The sequence below is a fragment of the Phoxinus phoxinus genome (genome assembly GCF_949152265.1).
Source record: "Phoxinus phoxinus genome assembly, chromosome: 6".
Taxonomy (NCBI): Eukaryota; Metazoa; Chordata; class Actinopteri; order Cypriniformes; family Leuciscidae; genus Phoxinus; species Phoxinus phoxinus.
In genome coordinates, this window is record NC_136881.1 from 18,734,659 (window position 1) to 18,748,527 (window position 13,869).

General features: G+C 36.7%; 1 protein-coding gene across 5 annotated transcripts in view; it reads left to right on the plus strand.

The window, feature by feature from the left end:
* bnc2 (basonuclin zinc finger protein 2) overlaps positions 1-13,003 on the plus strand; it is a gene marked incomplete at its 3' end in the record, with an annotated part of 217,272 nt that extends 204,269 nt beyond the window's left edge. For 4 of the 5 annotated variants that reach the window (XM_079615964.1, XM_079615967.1, XM_079615965.1 and 1 more), the window contains exon 6: positions 7,705-13,003. In XM_079615964.1, the coding sequence (XP_079472090.1) occupies positions 7,705-8,470 (766 nt within the window). Of the gene's footprint in view, positions 1-4,369; positions 4,444-7,704 lie in introns of all 5 variants that reach the window. The other variant, XM_079615968.1, reaches the window with a different exon arrangement.
* Positions 13,004-13,869: the final 866 nt, after the last annotated feature.

Genomic DNA, 13,869 nt, shown 5'->3' on the forward strand with positions numbered 1-13,869 from the left:
CTGAGTGTTTGCCTGGCTCCAGATTCCCATGGTGTGCTAATATTCGGTCTACAGTCTCACACAAGCCAACTGTGGTTAGGGAGAGTGAAGGTTAATTCTATCTTCCCATTCCTCTCCTCTCTTCATGTGACATTGAGACATGATGTCAGGCTAAGAGAATTCAGCACTCCAAACTATGACTAAACTTTGTCATTTGCGTTTAAACATTCTTAGCTATTGTGATGATGGCCTTGACATAGAGAAAGTGATCTGATCTTTAGCTGCCCACTGCACATTAGAGGAAAAGATAAAGACAAAAACAAAGCACCTCATCATCTAATGTGACTCTCTTTCACTTTGAAATAGAGTATTACAACTCATTTCACAAATGTGCACACTTGGCAGGAACTGAAAGGGCCATCAAATCCTAAAGATGATTAACATTCTTAGGAAAAGACACATTAAGAGCCATACCTCTCTCCTCCTCTGCAGAGAAAAAAAAAGGATTCTCAGGAGATGGCTGCTTCAAGCTTTGGGCAAATTGGTTTGGCTGCTACATTAGAGGTCGGAAGGGAGGGATAGAGAGCTGAGAAGGTTGTTGGGGGATGGAGGAGGGGACTGAGAGGCATAACTTAGTTGTGCCCTGAAATGAGGTTGCAGGGGAGAAGGAAATGAGGCAGAAAGGCTTAACCTGATAAATGAAAGGGTAGACTCAATCATCGAGTGTTAGGGCTTGGGCTTTGTGTTGAACTGTTCTTAGTCAAAATAAACTAAGTGAAATGTACTGCTTGCTTGGTTCCATTAAATCTGTGTGTGCGTGCGTGCGTGCGTGCGTGCGTGTGTGTGTGTGTGTGTGTGTGTGTGTGTGTGTGTGTGTGTGTGTGTGTGTGTGTGTGTGTTTGTGTGTGTGTGTGTGTGTGCGTGCGTGTGTGTGTGCGTGCGTGTGTGTGTGTGTTGTGGTTTGACCTATATCAGGGGTAGACAAGTTCGCTGTCCTTCAGAGTTTAGCTCCAAAACTAATCAAACACGCCTGAACAAGCTAATCAATGTCTTCAGGATTACTAAGGCTACAGGCAGGTGAGGGTTTTTTCAGGATTGGAGCCAAACTCTACAGGACAGTGGCTCTCTAGGACCCAACTTGCCTATCCCTGACCTACATTATGAGGACCCAAAGTTACACCCACTGTGGTATGTATTCAGGTTTTAGGCCACGACATGGATGTGTCCTCATAATTCAAATCGCTAAATAAACCTACTAAAAATATTTGTAATAAAAAAAATTAATTCAGAAAGAAATTTTTTAGGGTTATGTTCAACACATAAAAAATAAAACTTATACTTTCCCAAAACTTTTGATCTGTGATGTTATATTATATATTGTATGTATAAAATATATTTTGGTGTATATTATTATTATTATTATTACTATTATTCACCTATATATCATTAAAAAAAAACATGCCACTGAATGCTACATAACAGATTTGATTTGACTGGATAGTTGAATTGTCATTATCTTTAGTTTCCAAGAAGCTAAAAAAGTTTATCTGATTTCGCCCCCATTGAGAAACGTTAGGTTAGGGGATCATTAGCTCAGTATAAAAAACTATTACGCAAATGAAATTTCCGTCCTCATAATGATAGGTGTAGCCTACCAACATGTGTGTATGTAATGTTAAGTCACCTTATAGTGCTTTATACAATATAAATTGTTTAAAAGCAGCTTCAGTAATAATCCGTAAAGTAACAGAATTAATGATGCAAACTTCATTAAATATGTGTAACGTTTTGGCTGTGGCAGTAATAATCGCACAACGAGGGAGACTTCAACAATATTTTTTTATTTATTACAACTACTCATGAATACTCGGGAACATAAAGCACAACCACATAAACCAAAACGAGATCAAACACTGAATAAAGGGAACAAATGGCTTAAATACACTGGGAGACTAATCAAATGTAACAGAAACAGGTGCATGACTAATGAGAAACTATGACAACAGATGAGTAATAATGACAATAAAAACTAAGATAGAACAGAACAAGACAATAACATGACAATATGATACAGATCCAAATTCTGCTGTAATACAGCTCTACTAAGTTGAGAGTGTCAATTTGGCCCCCATGGTACAGTGTCAAAATGGTGTGTGTGTGTGTGTGTGTGGGGGGGGGGGGGGGGGGTTGGTGGGGGGAATGATAATCATATCATATTGTTGAAGCATGAAATCCAGCAAGTGTGCGTGCATGCATGTGTCCTGGCGTGTTGTCTCGGTAAACCCTATGGGGACTTCTGTCCCCACAAAGATGGCATTATCCGAAATCCTTGTTCTTGCAGGGATATTTTATGTTCCCCATGCGGAAAACAGCTTATACGTTTTTTTTTTGTTTTTAATGTAAAAATGATTGTTTTCTATGATGGGTAGGTTTAGGCATAGATTAAGGGTTAGGGGATATAATATACAGGTGCTGGTCATATAATTAGAATATCATGAAAAAGTTGATTTAATTCAGTAATACCATTCAAAAAGTGAAACTTGTATATTGTATTCATTCATTACACACAGACTGATATATTTCAAATGTTTATGTCTTTTAATTTTGATGATTACAACTGACAACTAATGAAAATCCCAAATTCAGTATCTCAGAAAATTAGAATACTACTTATTAAGACCAATACAAAAAAAAGATTTTTAGAAATGCTGGCCAACTGAAAAGTATGAACATGAAAAGTATGAGCATGTACAGCACTCAATACTTAGTTGGGGCTCCTTTTGCCTGAATTACTGCAGCAATTCGGCGTGGCATGGAGTCGGTCAGTCTGTGGCACTGCTCAGGTGTTATGAGAGCCCAGGTTGCTCTGATAGTGGCCTTCAGCTCTTCTGCATTGTTGGGTCTGGCGTATCACATCTTCCTCTTCACAATACCCCATAGATTTTCTATAGGGTTAAGGTCAGGCGAGTTTGCTGGCCAACTAAGAACAGGGAGACCATGGTCCTTAAACCAGGTACTGGTAGCTTTGGCACTGTGTGCAGGTGCCAAGTCCTGTTGGAAAATGAAATCTGAATCTCCATAAAGTTGGTTAGGAGCAGGAAGCATGAAGTGCTCTAAAACTTCCTGGTATACGGCTGCATTGACCTTGGACCTCAGAAAACACAGTGGACCAACACCAGCAGATGACATGGCAAACCATCACTGACTGTGGAAACTTTACACTGGACTTCAAGTAACGTGGATTCTGTGCCTCTCCTCTCTTCCTCCAGACTCTGGAACCTTGATTTCCAAATGAGATGCACAATTTGCTCTCATCAGAAAAGAGGACTTTGGTCCACTGTGCTTTATTAAAATCCAGAGTCAACGCAGCTGTCTACCAGGACATTTTCAGAGCACTTCATGCTTCCTTCATTTTCCAGCAGGATTTGCACCTGCCCACACTGCCAAAAGAACCAAAACCTGGTTCAATTACCATGGTATTACTGTGTAAGTACTGTGTGATTTCATGTAATATTCTAATTTTCTGGGATTTTGATTTCGTGGGTTTCATAAACTGTAAGCCATAATCATGAAAATTATAACAAATAAAGGCTTGAAATATCTCACTTTGCATGTAATGAGTCTATATAATATATTAGTTTCACCTGTTAAGTTGAATTATTGAAATAAATCGACTTTTTGATGATATTCTAATTATATGACCAGCACCTGTAGTTTATGGCATTTAAAAATAATGTCTATGGAATGTTCCTATCAAAGCTTTCCATGTTTTATGAGGACATTCCATAGACATAATGAGTTTTAAATGGCACAAACTATATATTCTATCCCCTGTGTGTGTGTGTGTGTTTGTGTTTGTGTGTGTGTGTGTGTGTGTGTGTGTGTGTGTGTGTGTGTGTGTGTGTGTGTGTGTGTGTGTGTGTGTGTGTGTGTGTGTGTGTGTGTGTGTGTGTGTGTGTGTGTGTGTGTGTGTGTGTGTGTGTGTGTGTATGTTGCCAATTAGTTATGGCAGCTTAGAGCTTATGAGCAGTGTGAGGGTGAACTATCCCTTTAAGCATCATCAACTGTATAAAAACAAATCAGTCACAATGAGCAAGCTCTACATGATTGCTGTGAGTTATTCAAAATAAAATGAGTTGTCCCTTAATTTTAAGACATCATCAAAAATAGTTAATTGTATCCTATCAGAACTAAACTGGTCTGATATTTTATAAATACAAACAAAATACAGTAATGGTCATGTGTACATGCATATTCTCACATGCTTATCTGTTGACCACCACAGTTAATCAGTATGCTGTTCTCTTTAATGCTGATGATGCTTTGGTGGTCCACTCCTATATATCAACAGAAAGGGTCCCTATATTGAATTTATTTTTACTTCTTGCAGGAGAATGTCGGATAGGGAACTAAATAATTAAAGAAAAGGGACCCTTTTTGACTGCATCAACCATGGCACTGCTGGTAAGCTCTACAATACATTGTACAATCCATGTATCAGTCAGAGTCAGGTTTAGGTGACTATTTAAATTACTTTTAACCCTTTCACATGACCTGGGATTCCTGTGGTATTTTTATATTTTATTTTCTTGTATCTATTACTATTAATTTTAGACAGAACATGTAATGAGCAATTGTAGTATGGCACCCACAGAGGCTCAGTGCACACACACATCTTGGTGGTTTTATTTAGGTTTGGTTACTACATGTACTAGCCAATATTGCAGTGTTTTTCATGACACTAGAATATTTGTTTAGTTGTTAGTTGAACTTAATGAGGATTGACATATTACATAGTCTCATATTTGACACTTTTGAACAGTTGTCTAGAGGCAGATCAAGTTGTAAATAAATTAAGTTTTAGATTAATTGCTGCAAAGTCACTTTCTCTTGTTATGTGTTATGTGATCCTGGATTGGGGTGAGAGAAAGTCCATCTTTATTAAAGTGAAGCCTGAATGAACAATATCCTTATGGGTCTCGATTAAACTACCATTCAGGAGTGAGTAAATGTGCTAATGCTATCCAAGAGTTAATATGTTATCAAGTTTCCCTCTGTTATTGCATTACCACAGCTCGAATCAATTGATAAACTCCCATTCAATGAGGTGGAGTATTTAATTGAGTCAGAGTCAATTGCATTTGTGCATGCCTGCAGACATGCTGACAGGAGTAAACACTTTAGCAGAATACTGTCTAAGCGGTGTTGGAGTTATTGAACTCTCTGCTGTGTCAGAAAGTAGTGTGCTTTAACACACATTCATGCAGTCACTCAAATAAAAGCATGACAATGCAGGAAATGTGATAGATTGGTGCTATAAAATTAACATAATTAAGTATTTCGTAGGGCTGGAACGACGTGTCGACGTAATCGATTAAGTTGCTCACTATTGTTTATGTTTATCCCTTTATCCCCTGTCATGTTTCACACAAAACTAAAATCTAGAGCATATGCTAATGGCTAATATGGTAGTGACGCTTAATACGGTTGCAAATATACAGCGGGGTTTTTTTTACGAGAGCGACAACCCCATTCTATAATCAAACTGACACAACCACATTCTCGACAAACCAGCACCAAATGAACTGAACCGCACTGGTCAACTAGTTGTCTGCCATGTCATATAATGTGAGAGCCACAGTGAACTGTATAATCCTGACAGGTTTAGTTTACTCATGTAGACGGAGACATATCAATCGCGTTCAACCGCAGATCCAACGGAGCTGCAATTGGTGTGAGCTGTGACGCACGTGACTCAAACAAACTCTCTGCACTCTTACTAAGCATTTATTGTCCTTGTTGGTTGCTTAAAATATCTGATGGATGAACTCACGCCTTGATTGGACTCGTTAATTTAATTACAATTTCAATTGTGATAAAACTTCCCAATGTTATGGGCTGCGTTTCCCGATAACGTTGTCTCTTAGTGCGCTACGAAGACTCTTAAGGTATATCTTAACTAAAGGTATACCATTTCTAGGCTTGTTCCCCGAACCATACCTTAGGAAGCTGCTTAAAGGAACACTCCACTTTTTTTGGAAATAGGCTCATTTTTCAACTCCCCTAGAGTTAAACAGTGGATTTTTTCCATTTTCGAATCCATTGAGCCGATCTCTGGGTCTGGCAGTAGCACTTTTAGCATAGCTTAGCATAGATCATTGGTACGGCAGCACAGTTCCTTGATTATTACGCAGGAATGAGAGTATAGTTCCTAGTCATATTCCTAGAGTATAGTGCCTAGAAAATCACAACTTTTTATTTTCTGTCGGTCTTAGTACACAATGTAACTACAGAAGAGTCAAGTTTTAAATAGGAAAAATATCGAAACTTTTTGGTAATTTTTTTTTTTAGTTATAAAGATAAAGAACTACTATAAAAATAGTTGAAATTGCATCTATTAGGACTCGTGGGATATTATAAAAAATAATCCAAACTATAATAGCCTATAATAGCATTTCAGTAATAAAAGTGTACATCTTATGTACGGTGCTCGGGAGTGATCAAAAAGGATTTAAACAGTGAGTTTTGAATTTCTTCTTGTAAAATTAGAGATGTGGATTCAGTCAGCAATTAAATTGCCACACGACCTGTTTGTCAAAAAGCAGGTAATTTGGCCAGGGATTTTTAGTCGGTTGGGTGAGAAAAAAACACTGACATTATGGATTCGGACAGCAATAAAATCACAGACTTACCCCTGTAAATGTTTAAAATACCGTACGAGCGTCCGAATAGTGCTTAACTGACAGCTTTCACTGGCCTTTGAAAGTGCTTCGCGGACGGCGCTGTCTCTTAGAACAACTATTCGCTGTATCGCTGCCATTGTTTGAGCAGACTCCCCACCACAATCATTCCCTTTAAATAGACTATTAAGCCTTTAATGGTTTGCCAGCTAATGTACCTTTGGATAATATAATTAAGTAAATTATAATTATAATTAAAAATCTAACAACAATCAGTGTATTGACAAATTTATTATTTGCATGAAAACACTTAAATTAGCCTAATTGAACACTGTCTGGTTGTATTAAAACTTTAGAAGGTAAAGCTAAGAGTGTTCCAGACCAACCTTCCGAACGTATGACTCACAGAAGGTATACTTAACTAAGAACATTTCAGGAAACACGTATTAACGTTAAGGTACAGTTTAAGGTGTAACTTAAGAACGACGTAGCATTAAGAAGGTTTCAGGAAACGCAGCCATGGACATTACCATTTTTGATACTTTCACTGAATGTGGTCATGAGTCCTAATAATGTGCAGGCTCGTATTAAGCGGTGCTGCCATACTAGCATTAACATCAGCTCTAAAATGTAGTTTTGTGTGAAACATGACAAGGGATTTGGGATGAAGATAAACAGTGGGATTGCTTTGATATGTCATTCCTTCCCTAGTAATAGGAGATCATGCAGTAACAGAATTTTACTGCAAGATATTAGCACAATCAGTGTCGTACAGAATATTCAGAAGTGTATTTAGTATAGTTTTACTGAAAAGAAAACAAACAAACAAACAGAGAGTCTGTCAACATTAATGTGAAAACCTGTTTAGTTAATCACTGTAGTTTATTTTTATATTTTTTATATTTTATATATATATATACATATATATATATATATATATATATATATATATATATATATATATATATATATACAGTATTTTTATATTTATATGTTTTCAGCTCCAATAAATTGCTACAGGAACCCTGTTCTCTCTTCCCTGCAGACATAGCTCCAACATCAACCTGCACCGCAAACTACTGACCAAAGAGCTGGATGACATTGTCCTGGACCCCCAGCTTACGACCTTGCCTAAAGATCTGCGTGCTGAGTTCATATCAAAGATCTATGCTGACCACCACCTGGGACTGGAGGGGGTGGGAATTGCTGCCAGTGGACCACCACGAGGCAGAAGACACGAGGGAATGAGATCCCCAGTCACTAGAGTATATTCACACAGCAACGGCTATTGCCATGGCCCCAATGATGACTACATGGTGCTGGACCTGAGCACTGCCTCTAGCGTACAGTCAAGTGGCAGTGTGCAATCCTCACAGGAGTCTGATGAGGGCAGCGATGACGGCATCCTGCTGGATGACCTGGAGGGTGCTAGTGAAACTGAGGACTGCAACCCTAGTTCTGGGGCTCAGAGACTGGCAAGGGAGGGAAAGGATGGGGAAGAGGCCAGGAAGGAAGGAAGAGAAGGAGGCACAGAGGAGGGGATTATGCGCTGTGACCCTTCCTTCTCACCATCCATCTTGGCATCCAGTGGAGGTAATGGTACAGGAGGCATCCTTTGCACCATCTGCCACAAACTGTACAGTAACAAAGGAACCCTTCGGGTGCACTACAAGACTGTCCACCTGCGTGAAATGCACAAATGCAAAATACCTGGCTGTAACATGATGTTTTCTTCTGTGAGAAGCAGAAACAGGCATAGCCAGAACCCCAACCTACACAAAAATCCCCCTTATACCACAATGGTTGATTAGATCAATCCACACAATATCCACACAACAACCCCCTCTCCATTCCCCCACAACAATCCCATATTGCTACGAAAATAGCAGTGTTCCTCTAAAACCGTCTTTTCAAGTATGAAAGTTAGAGCAGAATTTTGCCCTTTTGACATTTCCGTTTTTGGAAGCAAAGGACTAAACACACAATATAACACCATAGATCCCTCAATCCCTGACACAAACTTCTTCTAAATCTCTTATTTGTGACTCTTGCCTGCAGAAATGATCATGGAAAAAAAACAATCCTGCATTTGTGTAATAATAGCTTTTAAAAGAATCCCATACAAGTGCATGACTGGCTTAAATATGTAAATAATGTTGCGAGGGGCTTTGGTGTGAAACAGTTGTATTGATGGTTGATATTTTGTTCATTTGTTTTTCATTTTCTTTTACTGTAATTATTTCATTTTAATTAGGTAAGGTAAGCAAGACAAAGTAGCATCTGCCTAGCTTGATTCATTTATATTGGCTTTAAAAAAAAGATTTAGAAAAGAAAAAAGTTAAAAATGTGACTTGTGACTTGTTTTATCTACCTGGTAGATATACAGATGGAGCTGGCATGCTTTAGCTCTAACAAAGTACTTTTTTATTTTTCTCATGTTTATAGCTTTAGTAAAAAAAAAAAAAAAATGAAAATAAAAAAAAAGCACTTTGCAACTATACTAGTGGGACTTGTAATAATATTACAAGGATAACACTTTACAATGATGGTTGTCCAACATGGAAAGGAAATTTATAAGGATACAGTGCAAAATGGTAATTACTGTACCTTTAATAAAAAAACGTGCCAGATCTTTATATGAGAGTAATCTCATTTGACATGATTAAACCCAATATTCATCCCATTTAATAAGTCGTTCAGGTATATTCATTTGAATGCAGTAAATAAGTATTACTGACTCTGATCATAACATTTGACGAGTAAACATTTGAAGAGTATAAGTGTATGGTTAAAGGCTGAACTAGCCCAGAGGTTAGGTAGATAATCTTTCTACTGCATGTAGTATTACTTTAAAAGTGTTAGTATGTGTCCTGTAATTTATTTTGTCTCTATAAATTTGAGCAATTTTAACATATAGAAATGCCATTGACTTTTCAGTGTGCCACAAAAGAGAGGCTTTAAACTGTGACCAAAATCAAAGACAACGTTCCAACACCCAATGAAAATAAATTACATTGAGAAGAAGTTACAGTAGTTTGCTATCTCCTCCAATGCATTACTTCCAGGCATTCATTGACTGTTTACATTTTTTATCATTATTTTGTTCATGGCATGCATTGTCTATTGGCCACACAATAACAAAGAAGAAAGCACTATTAAATTTGAACCAGTTAGAGGCTATGTAGATATGAGTATTTATTTCTAGGTATCTGTTTATAATAATTAATTGATGGCAAATTAGCCCTTTAATGTCTGTTGGTTTCAATTGGAATAAATGAAATGAAAGATAATTATGAATGAATGACATGTAATTTACAATACTGGAACTCCATGCAGTCCAAAAGGTTATTTATGTTGGACAAAGACTAGATGAATTTGCTCCCTCCATTATGTGCTATGATAGTAGTCTTGCTGTTATTTTCTGCGAAAAAGAGCAGATATGAAGATATGAACTATATCAGCAGTGACATCAGCAGTGTGTATAATTAAAATGTACTGATACACAGAAACTTGAGGTATTTCCACCACTGACCTGTGGAAATTCATTAAATTCTGTGATTCAGTGAATGTTGCTGACAATACTGCATCATGGAGAGACCCAAAGCTCTTTTTCTGGTTTTATCTTTCTTCTTCTTTCTTCTATTCTTTCCTCTGTTTTCTCCTGCTCTGCCACCACTCTACCTGCTACCTCCTACCCCCATCACAACTACTGCCACAGTGGGTGGTCCTTTAGGACACTGGCTAATAGTGTATGCTTAAATTCACTGGATGGCACACAAGACAGAAAAGGAATTGTTATTGGCTGTTTATTCCATAAGAGAGGAACATTGAGCACATACAGCCAAGTTTCTCCTGTGAGTCACAGCAGTGTTTTCCTTTCTATCTGCTATCTGAAAGGGCTATGAAAGAATACCACCTCAAATGCATTTGACTCCCTCAAAAACAATGTTTCTGAGTTACTTTATAATGCTTGCACCAATAACTGGTCAATAAAATGACAGAAACATTATGACCTGTTAACCTCAAAAAAAAAAAAAAGCATTTTTAGGACTGACAAAGGCTGGTGGTTTATTTTAAATCCAAATAATAATAATTCGTATTATTATAATTATAATAATAATACATGTTTAGATGGGTAATGTGGTATCACAAATTGAAGAATGTTATCAACCTCATGGCCCCATACTTTCCAGACTGTTGAACCAAAGACTTCTAGAGAGGGGGGAAATAAAATTACTTCCAAATCGGATTCCCTGAATACTTAAACATTGTGGTTCTGATAGAATTAGATTTATCTGATGGTTGTAAAAATGTGTACATTGAAAAATTAGGCAGTACTTTAAATAGCATGGAATGGAAATGGTCAGTTTTTCTCAATTGCTAAAACACTAAAACCCATTGGCTGAACAAAGTTCTCAGTTGCCTGAACTCATTTAGCTAATTGTGCAGTCTGTTGTCATTACCTTAAACCATTTCACATCGTAAAACACAATTTGCAGATCTCATTTAGACTTTTCAGCAAAACTCTAAACACATTCTCATTCTCAAAACACATTCTGCACTCGAATGCATGTCATCCATACTGGTAAACACAAGTGGCAACAATCAAATACAAATAGAGAAAACATGTCATTGATTGAAAACAACCACTCAAAATTAATTGAACCTGTTTCAAATGATGTGACACAACCAATATTTGATGTTTGTCCCTTTTAGTATTGTATACTGGTAGTACAGTGCATTGTAGGCTGTATACTGTACAATGAACAAATTGTATGGCCCTGAACATTGTGCTTTCCATTTGTTAACAGTACTGACTGCTCAATAGATTTTGACTGGTATGACTGGTATTTCTCATAAAGAGTGTGTGTGTAACCCCGGTGTCCTGGCCACATTCCACCGGCATTGGCCCCTACCAATCATGGCCCCCTAATACTGTAATCCCCATCCATTGAATTGGCTCTATCACTCTCTCCACTATAACTGGTGTGTGTGTGAGCGCACTGGTGCTGTTGTACTGTGGCTGCCGTCGCATTATCCAAGTGGATGCTACACACTGGTGGTGTTGAGGAGAGACCCCCTGATATGATTGTAAAGCGCTTTGGGTGTATAGTAGTACATATGAAAGCGCTGTATAAATGCCTCATTCTATTCTATTCTATTCTACTATAAAATAACATGTTTTCGTTCATCAAAAGACAATGATGGAAAAATATTCAATTTGTTTTGAGATTAAAAATGTACTTCTCCCTGAGAACTATATGTTTTGAACAATGTGTTTTCTATTTTTTGGTGTATTGTTTACTGACTGCTTGATAGTGTATATCATTTTGATCTCTTTGTTTATGATTTGAGAGCAGTGTTTGATTTTGAACACAGGTAAAACTGTTTTGAGGCGAAAGTTTAAATTTGCGAGAGGAGTCAGAGGTTTTTTAAATAGTGCTTGAAGATGAGGTTCTGTGTTTAATGTTTTCAGAAAATGGAGCAAGGTTTCAGAAATTGTGTTTTGGCAATTGAGAAAAACTGTAACAGGAGAGAGGTATGAGAGAAAATATCCAGTGCACAGCAGGATTGGACAGTCATTACTGTCCTGCATTGTCCCCACAGAGTTAGGCTTTTAACATGAAGCCATTGGCTAAAAGAGTCTGAGTGAGCCTTAAATATTTCATTGCAGCTCTGAGGACAGAGCCATCACAGACCATTAACATTGAATGCAATATCTTGCAAAGGTGATCTCTAAGTCTGTTGTGTTAATGCTGTTTCTTCGAGGGCATGGAGTGATAGCACAAAAATAAGAACAAATTGAATTGAAACTGTAGAATAGAAGATATCAACAAAACATAATAATTGAAATTTCAAATACAGAGGAACATTCTGATCAGTGTGATCAGTTATATGAAGTATCAATGATTCAATGGGGAACAAATCCATAATCCATAATACTAGTACAATATATTATATGTTGTGCAACCACAAACAATGAGAAATAAGCCTGAAATATTTTTTGAACTTTTCTGTTGATCTAATGTGATGTTTGGTGTAATTGTCTTGTTTGATTGTCCTTATTGGCCACTGAAGAAAAGTACATCCACATCAGAGGAAGTTCACATTTTGATTTACAAAGGGTGATATTGATAGCTTAAAAATGCTACAACAGGTCTAAATTGTTTATTTTACCCACTGAGACCATATGATGTCCCCCTTGAATAAAAATAATTTTTGGAATCTTTTGTACCATAACTTCTTTTTTTGACATACAATGCATATGGTTTTGGCGTATAAATGGATTTTTGTACAAATCAGAACTCTTGTACAATTTTATATTAAAGATTTATGAGTCACTGGCACATTGAAGTACTTTATTCTTTTGGAACAGACACATATATACATATATATATATATATATATATATATATATATATATATATATATATATGTTTATTTCTTGAGCATTTAGGAAACAACAAACCATTATGTGGAATACATAATACAACATGTGGAATACAACAATTCAGTAGACAGAGACAGCTGGCAAAACCTAACTTGTAAATTTTAAAACGAATGGAAGATGCAAGCTTGTGTATATCCCCTTATATTGGCATTACATGCAGTACATTACATGGCATTACACAGCCATTACATATTTAAAACTGTAATATCCTATTCTCAACCTAAACTAATCTTGACAAACTATGTATAATTTGAAAGCTTACAGTCTCTAGTTTACATATCTGGTGACTGATTTTCTAAATAAATTACAGATTTACCAAACTTCCAATACTACTTCTGAATAGGATGTCTACTTCATAAATTGTATGAAAATTGTAAAAAATAATGGTTCAGATCACTCAAACAACATATGGAAATGGAGGCGCCATTATATGGGCAGTGATGTCAACTAGTGAAAAAGTTTGGTACTGCGCCCAAACAAAATCTTACTGAAAGCTTATTTTTTGAGATATGAACCTACAATTTGAAACATAACTTGTTCAGATTTTTGGCTTTGATTTTTTTTGCATTTTTTTAGAGTCCACCAGGTTTTGAAAATATATAATTTATATAAAATATGAATAATTCATTTTTTAACATTGTACATTTTCATAAACTCAAACTTCTATAACTTTTTTTCTGTTTAGCTTTATTTTTTTTCACTTCTACAAAAATCTGCCAAATGTCTTCTTTAAAACAATCTTACATCTATATTCCAAAG